This window comes from Aquarana catesbeiana, linkage group LG07, assembly GCF_042186555.1.
Source record: "Aquarana catesbeiana isolate 2022-GZ linkage group LG07, ASM4218655v1, whole genome shotgun sequence".
Classification (NCBI taxonomy): domain Eukaryota; kingdom Metazoa; phylum Chordata; class Amphibia; order Anura; family Ranidae; genus Aquarana; species Aquarana catesbeiana.
In genome coordinates, this window is record NC_133330.1 from 12,851,943 (window position 1) to 12,873,349 (window position 21,407).

At 43.9% G+C, this 21,407-nt stretch overlaps 1 protein-coding gene across 1 annotated transcript; it reads left to right on the forward strand.

Annotated features, from left to right (window-relative positions):
* The first annotated feature begins 4,485 nt into the window (after positions 1–4,485).
* Positions 4,486–17,174, forward strand: LOC141102691 (galectin-1-like). The gene is made up of 4 exons (XM_073591612.1): positions 4,486–4,635; positions 10,876–10,934; positions 14,133–14,307; positions 16,611–17,174. Exons 1-4 carry the CDS (start codon positions 4,624–4,626, stop codon positions 16,752–16,754), a joined length of 390 nt encoding a protein of 129 aa, XP_073447713.1. The 5' UTR covers positions 4,486–4,623; the 3' UTR covers positions 16,755–17,174.
* Positions 17,175–21,407: the final 4,233 nt, after the last annotated feature.

Sequence of the window (21,407 nt, forward strand, 5' to 3'; positions counted from 1 at the left end):
GTGTTCATTAGTTTTAATTTTGTGAGTGAAAGCAGCCACACTCTTGAGGGTTTTTACTGGTTGAATTGGATATACCTCTGAAATCCCCTCATTTCCTTTACTATCAAACCCCAAACGTGTTTGATTTCCTTCAGGAGAGGAGAGGGTCTGGATCCTACCCATGATGGGGAACTTGTCTTGCTCCTCATTTGTGGATAGCTGGCCCCCATTGTTTAGTGGGTCTGTGACCATGGTGCATTCTCGATTTTCCTGTGGCTCAGCGATTTCTCCCATCGCCACAGGAAAAGTAGAATTAGGACCCATATCTTCACCTCCCCAGTACTTTTCATATTCCTCTGTGTCCCCTATTTTATAGGCACAAGTAGGTGCCGTAGCATTAGCATGTTCACATCTGCTAGCCCCAGCCACCTGTCCTTTGAGAATTGAAATTGTTCGTAGCAACTGTGCCTCTCTTTGTGTGCACTGTGTGTGATCTATAAATTTTCCTTTCTTAGGCAACAGGCGTCTCCTCCCGGTGTCCTGATCTTCTGCCGGCTCCTCCGCTATCTTCTATAGCTCTATTGCTAGCAGTGGCCCGGACTTCTGCCTTCTGCCTTCTTCCTTCTTCTTTTCTTCCAATGTTGACACGACGCTCTCTCCAGCTGGAATGCTCTCTGTGCGCTCTGCTATGGCTTATATAGGCGGTGACCCCGCCCCCTTATGCCCTCACAGTCCCTGGGCATGCTGAAGACATTTGTGTATGAAGCCACACGGATGTCTATTAAGTCGCACCTGAAATCATGCTGACCTTGCTACTTTGAAATCGTGCTACTTCAAGTGAAGTAGCGCGATTTCAAAGTAGCATCAATGTGAACCAGGGCAAAGAGATTAGTTTTTTGGTGCACAAATACATATTGAAATAAAATATAAGAGATATTGCACTTTCCCAAAACCGCACCACCCACAAAAATTAAAGTGAAAAGCAGAATAAAAAAAAAAACAACAAAGCTCAATAATGTACTTTTATTTTACCAGCAGAAAAAAATTTACATTAATTTACAAGCATGTTGGGGAATTGAACCAACATCCCAGGTGCTGCTGGACAGAGCTGCTACCCACTTAGCCACCAGGTAGCCCCACACATGTTTGCTGCATCTCTGTGGTGTGAACCAGCCCTAAGTCCATAGCCATGCTCAGTGTCACAAGCAATACACAATATATTGGTCTAAGTATTGGGACACCTGCCTTTAAACACACATGAACTGTAATGGCATCCCAGTATTAGCATTGGATTCAAAACTCATTTGGCCCACCCTTTGCAGCTATAACAGCTTCAACTCTTCTTGTCCACAAGGTTTAGGATTGTGTATATGGGAATGTTTGACCATTCTTCCAAGTGCATTTGTGAGGTCAGGCACTGATGTTGGACGAGAAGGCCTGAACCTACAGTCTCCTCTCTAATTCATCCCCAAGGTGTTCTGTTGAGGTCAGGACTCTGTGCAGGCCAGTCAAGTTCCTCCACCCCAAAATCACTCATCCATGTCTTTATGGACCTTGCTTTGTGCACTGGTCCAAATGATTTGGTGGAGGGGGGATTATGATGTGGGGTTGTTTTTCAGGGGTTGGGATTAGTCTCTTAGTTCCAGTGAAGGGAACTCTTAAGGCATCAGCTTACCAAGACATTTTGGACAATTTCATGCTCCCAACTTTGTGGGAACAGTTTGAGGAAAGCCCCTTCCTGTTCCAACATGACTGCACACCAGTGCACAAAGCAAGGTCCATAAAGACATGGATGAGCAAGTTTGGGGTGGAGAAACTTGACTGGCCTGCACAGAGTCCTGGCCTCAACCCGATAGAACACCCTTTGGCTGAATTAGAGTAGAGACTGCGAGCCAGGCCTTCTCATCCAACATCAGTGCTTGGCCTCACAAATGCACTTCTGGAAGAATGATCAAACATTCCCATAGGCACACTAAACCTTGTGGACAGCCTTCCCAGAAGCTGTTCTAGCTGCAAAGGGTGGGACAAATCAAATTTTAACCCTACGGACTAAGACTGGGCTGCCATTAAAGTTCATGTGTGTGTAAAGGCAGGCATCCCAATACTTTGGGCTAAATAGTGTACCTGGAAAAGACTTACAATGATGGTGGAACCCTCCTACACATAACTACTACATTTAGACATAGTTATAGGACCTGGGAGATGAGACAACTTCTCTACATCAAGCAGAATGTTTGGGATTTGAACCCAGACACTCAGGGATACTAAGCAGAAATTCTAACCTCTAAGCCACAGAGCTGCCACATGTGAGATCCTCCTATACATAACTACACATAAATACACATAACTACACATAAATACTGCATTTCTATGGACATACAGGTGATGGAATTACATTACTCAAGAGTTATTCTTCTTGATTTATTCTGTGATATTTGGTGTTTTTTTGTGGGTGAGAGTAGAATATTACCCTCAAATTTTGGGGAATTACATTTTGCTTTCTGATGTTGGTACACATATCACATTTTTTGGGCTCAAATTATGAATATTTGGAAATAATAAAAATCACAAAAAAATGTGATTCATTTTAAATTTGCATCAGCAATGATATTGTTTGTGGATTATAAGGACACCTGTGTGAGTTTGGGGTGAAGGTTGTTGTGAGATGAAGAGTAATAAGTGAAAGTGACAGAGAAAAATATATTTTACCAAAACATCAGAACATTCCACATTCTAGTATTCTTAAAATCAAAATATTTTAAGTAGAAGCAACAATGTTGCAAAGGAAAATTTATTTCCCAGAAAGATACATTTCATCTCAACATTAAAAGGTTTTTTTGTGAAAGTTAGAATTGTTCCATTAGAATCAATGACTGAAACTTCATTTGGACTAAATTAGAGCAGATTTTAACTTCCAAAAAATGTTCTCTAATTAGCTCTCATTTTGGTATTTACTATAGCTCCGGGTAAAAAAGACACTTGAGTTAAAATGAGAGTTATTTTCAGGTCTGAGCATGCTCAGTTGTGCTGGCACCTAGTTGTCCAAAACGGGGAATTTTTCACTTTTCAGACTTTTAAAGATATTTCAGTGTAGAAATCACTTTTTCACACAGTTTAAAAGCAAATTATCTTTGAATAATATACCGCATATTTCAGTACCATTTAGGCAATTATATCATGCTCTAAACATTATTTCCATGTGCAATTCTCCAGGTTTTAGCAGAGTTATGCCCCGTACACACGGTCGGATTTTCCGACGGAAAATGTGTGATAGGACCTTGTTGTTGGAAATTCCGACCGTGTGTAGGCTCCATCACACATTTTCCATCAGATTTTCCGACCCACAAAGTTTGAGAGCAGGATATAAAATTTTCCGACAACAAAATCCATTGTCGGAAATTCCGATCGTGTGTACACAAATCCGACGGACAAAGTGCCTCGCATGCTCAGAATAAATAAAGGCACAAAAACTATTGGCCACTGCCCCGTTTATAGTCCCCATGTACGTGTTTTACGTCACCGCGTTTAGAACGATCGGATTTTCCGACAACTTTGTGTGACCATGTGTATGCAAGACAAGTTTGAGACAACATCCGTCGGAAAAAATCCTAGGATTTTGTTGTCGGAATGTCCGAACAAAGTCCGACCGTGTGTACGGGGCATAAGGGTTTGGGCACTATTTGGTTTCAGGGAACTATAGTAAATTCGATTTTGGGAGTATTTTCTCACCAGCGCTATAGGGAATACTGTTTTAGCGCGAATTAGCGCTATTAGCGCTAATTTGCGCTAAATTGCTGCGAATTAGCACTAATTCACGGCAATTTGCGTGAATTAGCGCCGTGGCGCTATAGTAAATGACCCCCTTTGTGTTGTAGAAATGACTTTGAGGAAAGTCATCTTTTGCCCCCTACTGTTTGTGGTGAGTGGTGAGATCCCAGCAGAGTGACGATGGATGACCCATGCTTAATCACACCATATCCACTATTTATTAGTTCTCATTTATATTTCATTAGTTCTCTGTAATGAGCGGTTCTGGAACAATTCCCAGTCCAGGGAGCAGTGGGCTGGGTAATCCCTTCAACATGACTGGTTCCACCTTTAGTAGACCTCCTATATATGAAGGGGTAGAGGTGTGTAATAGAATGTATAAACAACTGTGACTTCATCTTAAAGATTCTCTTCCATTTTATATACAGTAGAAGTGAACATTTTGCTGTGTGTGTTTGTGTTTTGCCATAATCAGCTTAAAGGTTTGCATAGAAACACACCCTATGAGATATTGTGGATAAGCCAAATTTGTGTCAGCAATAGTCATTAGATAATTCTTGTTATCTAGTCAAGCAGCCTGTTGTATAAGCAAAATCATCAAAATAGTTCTTGTTATACTAAATTCAGCAGTTTTAATCATGATAAGAAAATACTGAGTTTGTTTAACTTTTAGAAACATATGCATTAAAACACGGCTCCTCCCTTCTTTCTTTTGCATATAAGGCACTGTGGTATTCAGTAAATGTCAGAGATCTTATGAACACTCTCCAGCTCGTTTCCCTGTGTCTTATTTGGTCTCTAACGAATTTGGGGGTCACTGAAGATCTTCCTGCATTAACTGAAGTACACCTGGGTGGCGTCTGATAAGGAAGCAGGATGGCAGATAAAGTGAGTATGAGCACTGAAAGAAGCTGCAAAAGCTGAACAAATGGGTTCTGTGGACTGTAAGCAGTGGTGGGTGTAGTGCTGCTGGGTGTGGGCAGTGGTTGGTATAGTGTTGCTGGGAGAGGACAGTGGTGGGTATAGGTTTTCTTGGTGTGGACATAGGTTGGTGTAGGGTTGCTGGGTGTGGGAATAGGTTAGTATAGGGTTGCTGCCTGTTGGTATTGATGTGTATAGTGTTTGCTCTGTGGGGACAGTGGGGGGCATAGCTTGCTGGGTGTGGTTGGTATAGTGCTACTGGGTAGGGGCATTGGTGGGTATAGGGCCATTGGGTGTGGGCAGTGGTTAGAATAGTGTTGTTGGGAGCTGTTAGTTGTTGTGTAAAGTTGATGGGTGTTAGCAATGGTGCATAGTGCTGTTGAGTATGAGTAGTGGTTGGTATAGTATTGCTGGGTGAGGGCATAGGCTGGTATAAGGTCGATGGGTTTGGACAGTGGTGGGTATAGTGTTGCCTGGTGTGGGCATTCAAGGGTATAGGGTTTCTGGGTGTGGGCAGTGGTTGGTATAGTTTTGCTGGGTGATGGCAGTGGTTGGTATAGTGTTTCTGGATGTGGGCATTGGGGTGGGTACAGGGTTTGCTGATGTGGGCAGTGGTTGGTATAGTGCTCCTGGGTGTGGACAGTGGTGGGTATAGTGTTGCTGAGTTTGGGAAGTGTTTGGTTTAGTGTTTCACATTGTGGGCAGTGATTGGTATTGTGCTGCTGGATGTGGGCATTAAAGAGTATACGGTTGCTGGGTGTGGGCAGTGGTTGACATAGTTTGGCTGGGAGATGGTAGTGGTTGGCATAGTGTTGCTGGGTAAGGGAAATGCTTGGTGTTGGGTTGATGACTGTGGGCAGTGGTGCATAAAGCGCTGTTGGATGTGGGCAGTGGTGAGTATATTGTTGCTGGGTGTGGGTAGAGGTGGGTATAGTGTTGCTGGGTGTGGGTAGTGGTCGGTATAGTGTTGCTGAGTGTGGGTAGTGGTCGGTATAGTGTTGCTGGGTGTGGGTAGTGGTGAGTATAGTGCTGCTGGGTGTGCGTAGAGGTGAGTATAGTGTTGGTGGGTTTGGGTAGTGGTGGGTATAGTGTTGCTGGGTGTGGATAGTGGTGAGTATAGTGTTGTTGGGTGTGGGAAGTGGTGGGTATAGTGTTGTTGAGTGTGGGAAGTGGTGGGTATAGTGTTGCTGGGTGTGGGTAGTGGTGGGTATAGTGTTGCTGGGTGTGGGTAGTGGTGGGTATAGTGTTGCTGGGTGTGGGTAGTGGTGGGTATAGTGTTGCTGGGTGTGGGTAGTGCTGAGTATAGTGTTGCTGGGTGTGAGTAGTGGTGGGTATAGTATTGCTGGGTGTGGGTAGAGGTGAGTATAGTGTTGCTGGGTGTGGGTAGAGGTGAGTATAGTGTTGCTGGGTGTGGGTAGTGGTGGGTATAGTGTTGCTGGGTGTGGGTAGTGGTCGGTATAGTGTTGCTGAGTGTGGGTAGTGGTCGGTATAGTGTTGCTGGGTGTGGGTAGTGGTGAGTATAGTGCTGCTGGGTGTGCGTAGAGGTGAGTATAGTGTTGGTGGGTTTGGGTAGTGGTGGGTATAGTGTTGCTGGGTGTGGATAGTGGTGAGTATAGTGTTGTTGGGTGTGGGAAGTGGTGGGTATAGTGTTGTTGAGTGTGGGAAGTGGTGGGTATAGTGTTGCTGGGTGTGGGTAGTGGTGGGTATAGTGTTGCTGGGTGTGGGTAGTGGTGGGTATAGTGTTGCTGGGTGTGGGTAGTGGTGGGTATAGTGTTGCTGGGTGTGGGTAGTGCTGAGTATAGTGTTGCTGGGTGTGAGTAGTGGTGGGTATAGTATTGCTGGGTGTGGGTAGAGGTGAGTATAGTGTTGCTGGGTGTGGGTAGTGGTGGGTATAGTATTGCTGGGTGTGGGTAGAGGTGAGTATAGTGTTGCTGGGTGGGGTAGTGGTCGGTATAGTGTTGCTGGGTGGGGTAGTGGTCGGTATAGTGTTGCTGAGTGTGGCTAGTGGTCGGTATAGTGTTGCTGGGTGTGGCTAGTGGTGGGTATAGTATTGCTGGGTGTGGGTAGTGGTGGGTATAGTGTTGCTGGGTGTGGGTAGTGGTGGGTATAGTGTTGCTGGGTGTGGGTAGTTATGGGTACAGTGTTGCTGGGTGTGGATAGTGGTGAGTATAGTGTTGCTGGGTGTGGGTAGTGGTGGGTATAGTGTTGCTGGGTGTGGGTAGTGGTAAGTATAGTGTTGCTGGGTGTGGGTAGTGGTGAGTATAGTGTTGCTGGGTGTGGGTAGAGGTGAGTATAGTGTTGCTGGGTGTAGGTAGTGATGGGTATAGTGTTGCTGGATGTGGGTAGTTATGGGTATAGTGTTGCTGGGTGTGTGTAGTGGTGGGTACAGTGTTGCTGGGTGTGGGTAGTGCTGGGTATAGTGTTGCTGGGTGTGGGTAGTTATGGGTATAGTGTTGCTGGGTGTGTGTAGTGGTGGGTACAGTGTTGCTGGGTGTGGGTAGTGCTGGGTATAGTGTTGCTGGGTGTGGGTAGTTATGGGTATAGTGTTGCTGGGTGTGGGTAGTGGTGGGTAGAGTGTTGCTGGGTGTGGTTAGTGGTGGGTATAGTGTTGCTGGGTAGGTGTAGTGGTGGGTATAGTGTTGCTGGGTGTGGGTAGTGGTGGGTATAGTGTTGCTGGGTATGGTTAGTGGTGGGTATAGTGTTGCTGGGTGTGGGTAGTGGTGGGTATAGTGTTGCTGGGTGTGTAGAGTTATGGGTTTAGTGTTGCTGGGTATGGGTATTGGTGGGTATAGTGTTGCTGGGTGTGGGTAGTGATGAGTATAGTGCTGCTGGGTGTGGATAGTGATGGGTATAGTGTTGCTGGGTGTTGTCAGTTGTTGTATATAGTTGATGGGTGTTGGCAATGGTGCATATAGTGCTGTTGGGTGTGGGTAGTGGTTGCTATAGTGTTGCTGGGTGAGAGCATAGGCTGGTAAAAGGTTGATGAGTTTGGACAGTGGTAGGTATACGGTTGCTGGCTGTGGGCATAGGGCTGCTAGGTGAGGGCAGTGGTAGTTATAGTGTTGCTGGGTGTGAGCAGTGGTGGGTATAGAGTTGCTGGGCATGGGAAGTGTTTGGTTTAGTGTTTCACATTGTGGGCAGTGGTTGGTATAGTATTGCTAGATGTGAGCATTGGGGTGGGTGTAGGGTTTTCTGATGTGGGCAGTGGTTGGTATAGTGCTGCTGGGTGAGGGCAGTGGTTGGTATAGTGTTTCTGGGTAAGGGAAATACTTGGTGTTGGGTCGATGGGCAGTGGTTTATATAGCGCTGTTGAATGTAGGCAGTGGTGGGTATAGTGTAGCTGTGTGTGGGCAGTGGTTGGTATAGTGTTACTGGACGTTGGTAGTGGTGAGTATGGTGCTGCTGGGTGTGGTTAGTGGTTGGTATAGTGTTGCTGGGTGTGGTTGGTGGTTGGTATGGTGTTGCTGGGTGTGGTCCGTGATGGGTATAGTGTTGCTGGGTGTTGGCAGTGGTGAGTATAGTGTTGTTGGGTGTGGGTAGTGGTGGGTATAGTGTTGCTGGGTGTGGGTAGTGGTGAATATAGTGTTTCTGTGTGGGGTAGTGGTCCGTATAGTGTTGCTGGGTGTGGGTAGTGGTCGGTATAGTGTTGCTGGGTGTGGGTAGTGGTGAATATAGTGTTGCTGGGTGTGGGTAGTGGTGGGTATAGTGTTGCTGGGTGTGGGTAGTGGTCGGTATAGTGTTGCTGGGTGTGGGTAGTGGTGGGTATAGTGTTGCTGGGTGTGGGTAGTGGTCGGTATAGTGTTGCTGGGTGTGGGTAGTGGTTGGTATAGTGTTGCTGGGTGTGGGTAGTGGTGAATATAGTGTTTCTGTGTGAGGTAGTGGTCCGTATAGTGTTGCTGGGTGTGGGTAGTGGTGGGTATAGTGTTGCTGGGTGTGGGTAGTGGTGAATATAGTGTTGCTGGGTGTGGGTAGTGGTGGGTATAGTGTTGTTGGGTGTGGGTAGTGGTGGGTATAGTGTTGCTGGGTGTGGGTAGTGGTGAATATAGTGTTGCTGTGTGGGTAGTGGTCCGTATAGTGTTGCTGGGTGTGGCTAGTGGTGGGTATAGTGTTGCTGGGTGTAGGTAGTGGGGAGTATCGTGTTGCTGGGTATAGGTAGTGGTGAGTATAGTGTTGCTGGGTGTGGGTAGTGGTTGGTATAGTGTTGCTGGGTGTGGGTAGTGGTGAGTATAGTGTTGCTGGGTGTGGGTAGTGGTGGGTATAGTGTTGCTGGGTGTGGGCAGTGGTTGGTATAGTGTTTCTGGATGTGCACATTGGGGTGGGTACAGGTCAAATTTTCTGACAATTAAATCCGTTGTCGGAAATTCCGCTCGTGTGTACACAATTCCGACGCACAAAGTTCCACATATGCTCGGAATCATGCAGAAGATATGCACTGGCTATTGAACTTAATTTTTCTCGGCTCATCGTACATGTTGTACGTCACCGCGTTCTTGATGTTTGGAATTTCTGACAAGATTTGTGTGACCGTGTGTATGCAAGACAAGTTAGAGCCAACATCCGTCGGGAAAAAAACATGGATTTTGTTGTCGGAAAATCCTATCGTGTGTACAGGGCATTAGGGTGTCCTTGCCCTAACCCTCTCTCCCCAGTTCTTTTTAAGAGACAGTAAATCTCTTTTGTTTGCATTCAATGTAACAATGTAAACTGAACACAGAAGATTTCTGTATTGTCAATATAAGGCAAACAATAGATTTTAGGGGGTCAGTCAGCCAATCCCTGGAACAGCATCTAGGGTTGGTTGGATAGAACACCAGACAATTAAGGAACTTCAGGAAGAAAAAGGCAAACAGTAATGAGCAATAACACTTAATTATGCAGAGAATAGTAAACACTGAGTAACTGAATATGCAAAGAGGACTCGCTGGTGGGAAGACTATGGCTAGAAAGAGCTTTACTCAGGGAACCTTAATCCTATAGTGAAGGGTTAGGCTGGGTTTACACCTATGCACACACACAGGAAGCGATGCAGGGTCCCCACACCAACCGGTGGATGGGTAGATGCTGAAGGTCGGTTAGATGTGGAACACAGTGGTCCAGGTCGGTGCCACTGCGAGGTCCACCGATCGCCAGGCAGAAGCAGATGATCTTTTAATGGTGTCCGGTAATGCAGGTTCAACCGTAGAGCAGCAGCTATGGCTCACAGGGTCTTGGTAGACCGTGGTTCCTGCAGCTGGACAGCAGCTTTGACATACCTCCCAACATTTTGAGATGGGAATGTGGGACACCTACTAGCAAATGTATATAGGCATAGGACATGCCCCCTGCCACACCCCCTTAAAGGAGAATTAGCCCAAAAAAAGTTAATTAAATCCACAAGGGCTTTTTTTAAAACCATTACCATTCCTTTATATTGGCTTTTAAAATTTACAAAGGCAGCAATTTAGAATTTGGATGAAAGGTTTAGCACTGGGAAACACTTTTTGAAAGCTAAAAAGTGCATTTTATATACATCTATATGGATCAGACCAAAATGAGGGACAAATGAGGGGGAAAGAGGGACAGAGGGACATTGCTCCAAATCAGGGACAGTCCCTCGAAATCAGGGATAGTTGGGAGCTATGTCTTTGATGCTCACTGGAATGTCCCGGGAGAATAGAGTGGGGCACACAGAAAACAGCTCCTTAAACGGGTTGTAAACCCTCCTGTTTTTTCACCTTAATGCTTTTACACTCTGCACTTGTGATGTCATCGCACATCAATTGAAATACATTTCAATATTCTTATACAGATACTATTATAATTTGCATGGGTGTTTTATGTGAAATATATGCTTATTATAATTTCTGAGCACTGCAATTATTGTTATACAGGGTGTAATAATCCTCCCCCTCTCTATTATATGGGGTGTAAAAACCATCCCCTCTCTCTATTATACAGGGTGTAATAATCCTCCCCTCTCTCTAATTTACGGGGTGTAATAATCATACCCCCTCTCTATTATATGGGGTGTAATAGTCATACCCTCTCTCTATTATACAGGGTGTAATAATCATCCCCCCTCTCTATTATATGGGGTGTAATAATTATCCCCTCTCTCTATTATACAGGGTGTAATAATCCTCCCCTCTCTCTAATTTACGGGGTGTAATAATCATCCCCTTTGTCTATTATACAGGGTGTAATAATTCTCTCCTTTCTCTCATACAGGCTATTAGACCTGGTTTCCACGTGGATGTGGAGGGCTTCATTCCTCATGGCTGTAAAAGGTAGGTGAAGATTCTATCCTAGCTACTTATTATACAATATATGTCTGCTCTCTGTATAATACTGATGTAGCACTCTGGGGTTTAGTCAGGGAGCTCCTCACAAATGTACTTGCCAGGAGTAGTTATCTTGGTCGATCGATAGAGATCTATTGATTTCTAGGTGGCCGGGTACTTGGTGGTACTAGATATGAGAAGGGCAACTCAAGGTCAGGTTATGGGTATACGCTTATCTCAGCCAATGGGCAGGGGTTTTCTTAAATCCCTTGTCCTGCTGGGAGAACCTATATATTCGGATGGAGTCAGGTGATCTATGTTCTGTGCCACCTGGACGGTTATCTGGGTAGACGTGTGCCGTACGTCCTGGGCTGCTAGGCCGGAGATTGGGCCTATTCCGGGGGCATCTGGCTGCCAGGTTGTGTGAGATCCAGAAGTAAGAGAGCAGCGCAGGGTTGGGATTGCAGCTTGCAGTCCAACCAGAAAAAAACTCTTTTACATCCAAGAAGTGTCTTGCACCCAAAAACTTAATATATAAAATATTATCTGCAACTTAATATATTTAATCCACAATCCCGTGTGGTATTATATATGTCCTTATAGATATCCAACAAAGTGAAGTCTGTGCTAATTTTAGTTGAATCAGTCTTTTATATAAGTGTGTGTTTTTCTCCGTGATGTGATATCCCAACATCTATGATCGGTATTGCTTTCATGCCAAATACAGACACCCACCGTGTCACCAAAATTGCTGGTCCTCCAATTTCCTCTGCCCACTAGGGACCCTCTCAGTATATCTCCCAGTGCTCCGATGTATATATAGGGGTAGGTGTCCTAAAGTAGGTGCCCTGAACCAAAGTTGCATAAATGTGTCTTTTGCTTATTAGAATTCCAGCATTACTGTTTTGTTCTTTCTTACGAGGAGTTTGCAAATCTAAAATTGTAAGAAGATCCCTAGCAGGATATTGACTCAGTGTAGTCCTTTCTATGGCACAGCGAGGCATTTGTTTCTTATAAACTCGCCCCTTTAGTTATTTAAAAACTGTCAGACGGTGGAAGCATACTTTTTCCTTTTTTTTCTTTTTTCGGATTGGCGGTGATGTCGTGATTGACGTTGGATCTACACTGGGGGGGGATTTTTAAAATGTTATATTACTTTTTTTTTTTTTAAATAAAAGACTTGTCAAAAACTCCATCTTTTTTTTACACTACGCATTCTTTTTGGGGGGGGATAAGTAGGGTTCAGGAGGGGGGGCTTGTTCATTTCCTTACTTTCATGACCTGCTGGGCTGCATGCACAGATAAGGGTCTGGTATGGATTTTGGGGGGACACCACAGCATTTTTTAAAAAACATTTTGCGTGAGGGTTCCCTTAAAAATCCATACCAGACCCAAAGGGCCTGATATGGATTGGTGAGGGGGGGGGGGCACATCAGTTTTTGTTTATTGCCGGAAATTCTTTTTTTTACATTCAGCTGTCAGCGGAGAACCCCGATGACAGGTGATGACTCACCAGTTATTAAGGACACGGCGGCCACTTGCTCCTTAATGCCTTGCCTATTTATTAATGTAAATAAATATGCCAGCCAGTTTATTAGTGTATTTTTTGTGAATGTCCAAAAACTTTTTGAAAAACACTGAGCGGTATTTTACAGCATTTTTTAAAGTGGAAGTAAACTCATCGATGTAACATTTTTAAAAAAACAGTTACATTCCCGGCATTTCAGTAGGGATGAGCCGAACACCCCCCTGTTCGGTTTGCACCAGAACAGTTCAAAAAGAAAAAATTTGTTTGAACATGCTAACACCGTTAAAGTCTATGGGGCTCGAACATGAATAATCAAAAGTGCTAATTTTAAAGGCTTATATGCAAGTTATTGTCATAAAAAGTGTTTGGGGACCTGGGTCCTGCCCCAGGGGACATGGATCAATGCAAAAAAGTTTTAAAAACGGCAGTTTTTTCGGGAGCAGTGATTTTTAATAATGCTTAAAGTCAAACAATAAAAGTGTCATATTCCTTTAAATTTCGTACCTGGGGGGTGTCTATAGTATCCCTGTAAAGGGGCGCATGTTTCCCGTGTTTAGAACAGTCTGACAGCAAAATGACATTTCAAAGGAAAAAAAGTCATTTAAAACTACTCACGGCTATTAATGAATTGTCGGTACGATAATACACATAAAAGTTCATTGATGAAAATGGCATGGGAATTCCCCACAGGGGAACCCCGAACCAAAATTTAAAAAAAATGGCGTGGGGGGTCCCCCTGAATTCTATACCAGGCTCTTCAGGTCTGGTGTGGTTATTAAGGGGAACCCCGGCCAAAATTTTTTTAAAAAATGGCGTGGGTCCCCCTCAAAATCTATACCAGACCCTTCATGTCTGGTATGGATCTTTTTAGGGAAACCCCGCGCGAACTGGCGAACAGCCGATGTTCGAGTTGAACATGAGTTTGACTCGAACTCAAAGCTCATCCCTACATTTCAGGTATGCTAACTGTCACATTGGCTTCCTTGGCCTAAAGCGATAGGAGGGTTTGCGTCAACTTTAAGGGGAAACGTACGGCTTTGCAAATGGAGCCCACTAGACTGATTCAATCAATATTAGCACAGACTTCACTTTGTTGGATATCTATAAGGACACACTGTATAAAATACTACAATATACACGGGATTGTGGATTAAAGATATTAAGTTTCAGAAAATATTCTATATTGAAGCACGTTATTGTTTTTGGGTTAAGATTTTGCACATAACTTCACTCATTTTATGGTTATTTTATGTATATTAGCAGCGCAGCATCACTTGATTCTATTATACATGATACATAGTTGTGGGAACATCGTTTAGTGCTTGCAGCAGCTACTACAATGTAATAATTACATTGTAACTGATTGTTTGAAATAAACACATATTACTGGTAACACAGGAGTACACTTCATTAATATTTTTTTTTAATATTATGGCTCAGCAAATTTTTTTAAGCCACTTTTTTTCCGGGGACCTCAAAGCACTTTATCTACAGTTGGGGCAGATATCTTGGGTGATTTTTTGGAAAATGTAAACATAATTTGTTATCATGAACTATCATTAAAAGTGTCAAAAGTCCCTCTGAAACCCAATGGGAGGACCACTAATTTATGACTCGAGTATTATATCCAACAAGGTCAGCTGAGCGAAATAATCGTTTTTTTAATGTATTTCTAGGTTCACCATAAACTTGGGAAAAGATAATGGTCGGAATTTAGTGATACACTTTGATGCTCGATTTGACTCTGGTGGAGACAGGGGCAAAATAGTCTTGAACTCAATGATAGGCGGTACCTGGGGAAATGAGCAGAAGGAAGGCTACTTTCCCTTCCAGACGGGATCAAGCACCAAGGTACGTCTACACTGGGAGGGGCGGGACAAATGTTGGATGGGGTAAAGTGATATCACTGTTCATACTGGACGCATTGAGAGGTTATTTACTAAAACTGGAGAGTACAAAATCTGGTGCAGCTGTGCATGGGAGCCAATCAGCTTCTAACTTCAGCTTCTTCAATTAAGCTTTGACAAAAAAAACTGGAAGCTGATTGGTTTCTTTGCAGAGCTGCACCAGATTTTACACTCTCCAGTTTTAGTAAAAGCCATAAAATTGGCCCTAGTATATGTATGAATGTGTGTTCGGGACCTTAGGTTGTAAACTCCTTGAGGGTAGGGACTGATGTGAATGTACAATGTATATGTAAAGCGCTGCATAAATTGAAGGCGCTATATAAGTACCTGAAATAAATAAATTAATAAATAATATCCATCCACGAAAGGTTCAGTAGGCAGCCAATGATGGCTCAGGTGAAGGGTATAAAGGCTTTGCTATGATGGTCGCCCCTTCAGCTCATTCCATGAAGGATGAGAACCTCCTACATAGGAAGATCCAATGGATTCCATCATGCTGCCATTGTGTGCCATGATATACCGCCTAGTGAATGGTTGCTGTTGGTCAGATCACTGATTGTCAGAATTATTGGCTTGTGAAATTTTTCATGTAACATTTCATTTCTATTTTGTGTATGCGTGTGTTATTGGAAATTTTCTGTTTGTGAGACGATTATTATAGGAAGAGGGAATGGGGATCAGGAAATCCCTGACATGGAATGTCACTATAAGGTCCCCTGTAAAGGCTCAATCTGGGGAGTAGAGGGGGGGCTGACTGGGAACTGAAGCTCATCACCATCATGGTACAAATCTGTTATGGAAAGACCAATGTGTGTGTCGGGAATTAGATACAGGAATAGACCAATGTGTGTGTTGGGGATGGGATACAGGGGGGACCATTGTCGGTGCTGGGGATAGAATAATGGAAAGGATCCAATGTGAATGCCAGGGGGAGGAGTACAAAGGAGCTACAAAAGTGTGTGAAGGAAAGAAAAATGGGGGGATACCAATGTGTGTGTGATTGGGGGTGATACAGGGAATGGATATTACTGCTAATGAATACTCTGTTCTTTTTCATTTCTCTCTGGGGGCAGAATTCCTCAGACACTAAAAAGTGAGAAGGCTTAATTCTATATGGGGTAGAATAGGAAATAACTGACCCAGAATAATGATATTCTCACCAACAGTTCTCATTTACCCCAAGTCAGTCATAGTAGATGGGACCCCTATCAAGGACACATGAATTGGAGCCATGGCTGGGACAGTGTCAGATGGGGTCCTTAATCAGGACAGGCGTGTATTGGGGCCCCTGGAAGTGGGAGATTGTTGTTTTGTTTTTTTTTTGTTTCTTTTTTTATCAGTATAGAAATAGGCATAAGAATTAGATACATTGCAGACATGGTTTGTACATGGCGATCTGCAGATAATAGACAAAAACAGTATTATTGAATATAACAACCGAGAGGTATAACATTCCCTTGTATTATACAAACATCAAATGTTAAGCCCAGCCCCCTTTGACAATGAGCCCTGCCCCCTAGGCATCACTGTCTAATGCCAGATCCTCAGTGCACAGTCGAGCCTTTGGCATGTTTGTGGTAGGGGTAGGGTAATAAAAAGGCTGCTGTATGACATGCCAGGTACATTTCTCAACCTTTTTGCCCCAGAGGAACCCTTGAAAAGTGTTCAGGTACCAATTCATTGGTAGTCAGTGGAAAAAAATGCCCCTTACATTGGTGGCCAGTGGTAAGAATTCCCCACTTACAGTGGTGGTCAAAATTCCACCCTTACAGGCAGCAAAACAGATCATTGGTGTCATGAAGCTGGCCCCACCAAGTGGTGTTGGGCCCCAGAATGAGCAAGCACCATAAAATGGGAGGTTAATCAGCCACAGCTCAATGGATCCCTAGAAACCTTTGAAGGAACCCTGGGTGATGATGGCTGGCATACCGGCACTGCAAACTGGCCAACATCTATTGATCTCCTAAGGGCTCCATTCATTATTCTAGGTGACAGATACACCATCAGAGACCTGTCACTAAATCATTCCGACACAGAAGCACATCCTTCCATTTTTCCTTTCCATTAACAATTTTCTGCAATACATAAATGAAGAATACATAAGATAAGTTACATACACATAGCATCTTATGGAAAGATTTGTGTTGAAAAGAACAGTATGGTGGTGAAGTCTTTGTCTCTACGGCCAACACTCATTGCCTTTGTAAAGCCCAGCAAGCTGACACTGTGCCACCTCTTTTCTTACAGGTTTCCTTCACATTTGAGCAAGACAAGATCACCGTACGATTGCCTTCTGGAAGTCCTTTCTCATTTCCAATCCGCTTTCCCATATCACAGATCACATACGTATCTGTGGATGAACTTGAGTCCAAGTCCATCACACTACAATGAAGAATCCCGCAACAGAGGAGCCGCCTGTCCCCACGTGTCCATATCCAGGCTCTGTGAAATGGTCATAGTGGACAGAGAAGAAAAAATTCTTTAATCCTCCTTTGTAACCTCCCCCCTCTCCAATCTGCATTCTTGCTGCTCATGTAGACATACATTGTGCTTTGCTCATTTCATTTACTAGAAATTAATTTCATCCACACTTAAAAAAAAATCCAATGAGCTCTATTGTGTTTGATCATACCAATCAATGTATTATTTAGTGATGATGACTTTGTATTTCTTGCTCTGCTCCATAGCGCCCCCCTGCTGAAGGTTTGTTGCATTACTTGTAAATGGCACACAGTAACCAAAAGTGTGTTAATGCAACATTTTCTGTCTGATTTTCTTATATTTTCCAATAAAAATCTTTCAGATCTTTTATATCATTAAATTTTTTTCTGGCTCCAAACTGAAAGCTGTATACAGATATTTATTCCAAGCTTTAACCATAAACTTTCAACAATTACATGGAGAAAAATAAAATGTCACAAAGTCCAACTCTATGTAAATTACATACAGAAAAAGAGCAGCTGCAGTGGATTTGCCCGGTATAGGCAGTGGTAGGGTATGGGTAGTAGTTGTGGCAGTGAATGTAGTAGTACCCCAGAATGGGCAGGGGCAATGCTGGGGGTAGGAGTTACTGGAGCAGCTTTAGTCTCAGTGTAAGGATAGTAGATTAGACGCAGGGGTCTCCAAACTTTCAAAAAAAGGGCCAGTTTATGGTCCTTCAGACATTAGGGGGGCCGGACTGTGATTACTGGGCGTAGAACATGTCCTGATGTCAGTGGGAAAAAACAATGCCCTTTCTTTAAATGGGTGTGTGGACAAGGGATTATAGCGGTGCTAGGGTCAGGAAGATTAGAGAAGAAAAGATAAAACAAAAAATACTAAAATTACAAATTTTATTAATAGTCTATCATAAATACAATGTACATTATAAACAGTTCATACAGTAATTATACAAATTTTGTGGATACATGTACTGTAAGTGACCCTAAGAATGGTCAAGTGGGCCAGATGGCAAGTGGCCGTTGAAGGAGGGGGGGCTCATTTTCCTACATGTTTCGCCAAAACATTGGCTTCTTCAGGGAACAGGAGCTCATAGGGTGGATATATATAAAAAATTCTGTGTGGTGAACATGAAAACACGTGTTAGAAATATTGATTTGACCAAACACTGCATAGTAAAAACAATAACACATTGCAACTGTGGCTGGACATTCATGCGACCCTAAGCTCCACACCACTAAACGGAACTGCGGACATACCTGGGGCGTCAGTGCCCAAGACGGGAGGGAAGAGAGGGAGAAGGGGAACGCAGCCACCCAAGGAGATCCCCACAGGGGAGCAGGCAGACCGCGCCGTAAATTATGCCTGCAGGGGGCATACAGTAGACCTGGCAAAGGAATGTAAAAATAGTCATGTGTCATAATGCACTGTGATAGTTATTCCAGGAATAGAGGATTGCGCATATGTGCATTGTATTAAAAAGAGAACAAAAAATATATGTATATAAATAGGTATAAATGTATCTATATCTCTGGAAAAGGTGCGGACTTACATGTATATCTAAAAGCTGTAGAGAGGCAAGATCAGGAAGTGCCTGTGATATATGTATGCACACAGCAAGGAAAGGACATCAAGGTTGAACCATATCTGCAAACCACTTAAGGCAGGCCTAATTAGAAAAATGGATGGTGTTAGGGGTCTTGCTGTTGTTAACTGGGACCAGGTACGGTAGTTTATGCCTATACTTACTTGATGGTATCTACTGTAAGAAAAGATTCTCATAGCGGTACATTCACAGGTATATAGTACCGGTGCTGGGATGAAAAAGGGATAAAAATAACAGTGGATCCTATAAGAAATGTAAAGGAAAAAAGGAGGATCAGAAAGATAGGGAAATGGAAGCTTTAAAATATACTTGGGCACAGGTGAGGCTAGTGAAAAAGAATCTATTACCTAATTCATCATGAAGCACACCGTGTTGCTTGAGAAAATCAGTGTTAACCACCAGAGTAAGAGGCCGATCCAAAATAAGTTCTAAAAAGTATATAAAGGAATAATAAATAATTCATGTAGACAACATGAAGTCAGGGTGTTTTGAAAGGCAGAAGTTTACCTTGTAGCTGTGTGCAGAGCAAATGCAGGCACGTCCCTCGTCCATGAGACCTGAGGGACTGGCCGGTTACTCATATACCCCCCACACCTGATCAGATAATGATCAGGTGTGCGGACGCTAAACGAGGGGTAGCCACGGCTGTGCACTGCACGGTGCCTAGGAACTGCGAGTTCCATCATGCAACGCGCGCGCATGCTCAGATCTCACGGACCGTGTGGCGATTGGAGAGGCGAACACCCCTGGAATGGGAAGTACCAAGGTGTCATCTCACCCAATCTGCCGATGGAATAAAGGACTAGAGGGTCTGAGAACAGACGTGGGCACCCAGGGGCAGACAGTTGTCTGCGCCTTGGCGTCCGTACAGGCAAAGACAGCGCTAGCCATGTCACCCCCAAACCGGGAGAACCCGCGGAGCCGCCGCCCACCACCCACGCCACAAATAGTCCCCCCAGTCGTGGGACTAGCCAAGGCACCAGGGACAACCGCAGTCCAGTGGCGGGGAACAACGGGGCACGAAGTGTAGTGCGCCGAGACACAGGATGGGAGGATATCCCAAAGGTTGCCCAACGATCCACAGGGGCCACTGGGGAAGGTGGGAATTACTGTGTGTCAGCACACGACATCCAGCCACAATGTGTGCAGTGTGCATAGAGAACCACTGGGTCCCAGTACGACAGTGAAACCTGCAACCAAAAATGGAAATGCAATGCAAAAACAATATATAGAAAAGAATATATAGAAAAGGAAACACACAATATATGTATTGCAACAGTTGTGTCAAAAAATATATATTGTTCAATAATGACAATAAAAGAGTTTTAAGTCGCAAATACATACAGGCAATATACATTTATAGAATATACAGGGATATAAGCTATGTTAAGTCAATTTGCCAGCTTGTCTCAGAAAAGGAAAAAGGCATTTGTGATCAATGTAAAAGGCAAGATATTAATCCATGTCAAAAAAAACATTATATGGATGAAATACCGGGTGGGGCCATGGCAGCAAAGAGAAAAAAAGACAGGGAATACAGGAGAATGAGAAACTAAGAAGGGAATAGAGGAGGGGGGGGGGGGGGGAGAAAAAGGGATGGAAGAGGATAGGGTAGAGAGGAAAAACCACAAACGACGTTGTCTGGGGAAGGGGCATGGAAAAGAAAAAAACTTAAAGGAAGGGCTTAAAACTAATATATTCATTGAGTCCTGGGAAGATGGTAGCATTTAATAAATGAATCCATTTGGTTTCGAGTCGTAATAGTGAATTATCAGTACTACCGCCTCTTACATGTGAGGGGATATGTTCAAGTGCGGAAAACAAAATAACATGGGGATCGGAGTTATGTTGGGCAGCGATATGCCTATTAATGGCCGTAGTGGTGATGTTCTTGTATAGTGGTTTGATATGGTCCCGAATACGGGTCTGAAAGGGGCGCTTGGTTTTGCCAACATAGAATGCGCCGCATTGGCATTGGGCCAGGTATACAACCCCAACAGTGGCGCAGGTGACATAATGTCTGATGGTGTGTGTGTTTCCATCGGGTAGATTAACAACCTGAGAGTTGGCAACGAATGTACATATGTCACATTTGCCACATTGATAGGTACCGGTGGCAGTGGGCCTATGTGCAGTGTCAGTAGAATGATGACTATGAATCAGACGATCACGGAGAGAGGGAGAGCGTCGATAGGTAATATCAGGATAAGTGTTAATATATTTGGCAATAGTAGGATCAGATGTGAGTAAGGGCCAAAATTGTTTGAGGACGTCTTTGATTTGGGTATGCTGATTGGAGAATTGGGTGATGAGTCGTGTGGGTTGTTTAGAATCCAATGGTTTGTCGGAGAAAACCAGATCTTTACGGTTGAGTTTTTTTGCCTTATGGAATGCTTTCTTTAAGAGAGAGTGGCTGTAGCCTCTATCTAAGAGTCTATTATAGAGGTCGTGTGCCGCCCTGAAGAAATCTTCATCGCGGGTACAGTTACGTTTAATCCTGACATATTGACTATATGGTATACTTCGAAGGAGGGGCTCAGGATGGGCACTCTGGGCATGTAGGATTGTATTGCCCGAAGAGGGTTTGCGGTATAAAGTAGTATAGACTTGGCCATTGGGTTGTACACCAATCTGGAGGTCCAAAAAATGGATCTGAGACTGGCTGCACTCCATGGTAAATCTTAGATTATATGTGTTGTCGGTAAGACTTTGTACAAATGAGGAAAGTTCTTCCTTAGTACCGGCCCAAAACAGAAGTATATCATCGATATACCTGTACCAGGATATAATCCTGGACAGGTAGGGGTTGAAGTGAATCGAGTCAAAAAGTTCCCTCTCCCACCCCCCCAGGTACAGGTTGGCATAGGCAGGGGCACACTTAGTCCCCATAGCCACACCCTGCACCTGGAGGAAGTGGGAGGAGCCGAACATGAAATAATTGCGTGTGAGTATGAACCTCAATAATTTGAGGACAAAGTCCCCATATTCATCATATTGGG

Excerpts from the sequence above, each read along its gene's own strand:
- LOC141102691 (XM_073591612.1), top strand. Across the intron at positions 10,935-14,132 it reads ATTCCTCATGGCTGTAAAAG|GTTCACCATAAACTTGGGAA; the intron begins GTAGGTGAAGAT and ends ATGTATTTCTAG. Across the intron at positions 14,308-16,610 it reads AGACGGGATCAAGCACCAAG|GTTTCCTTCACATTTGAGCA; the intron begins GTACGTCTACAC and ends CTTTTCTTACAG.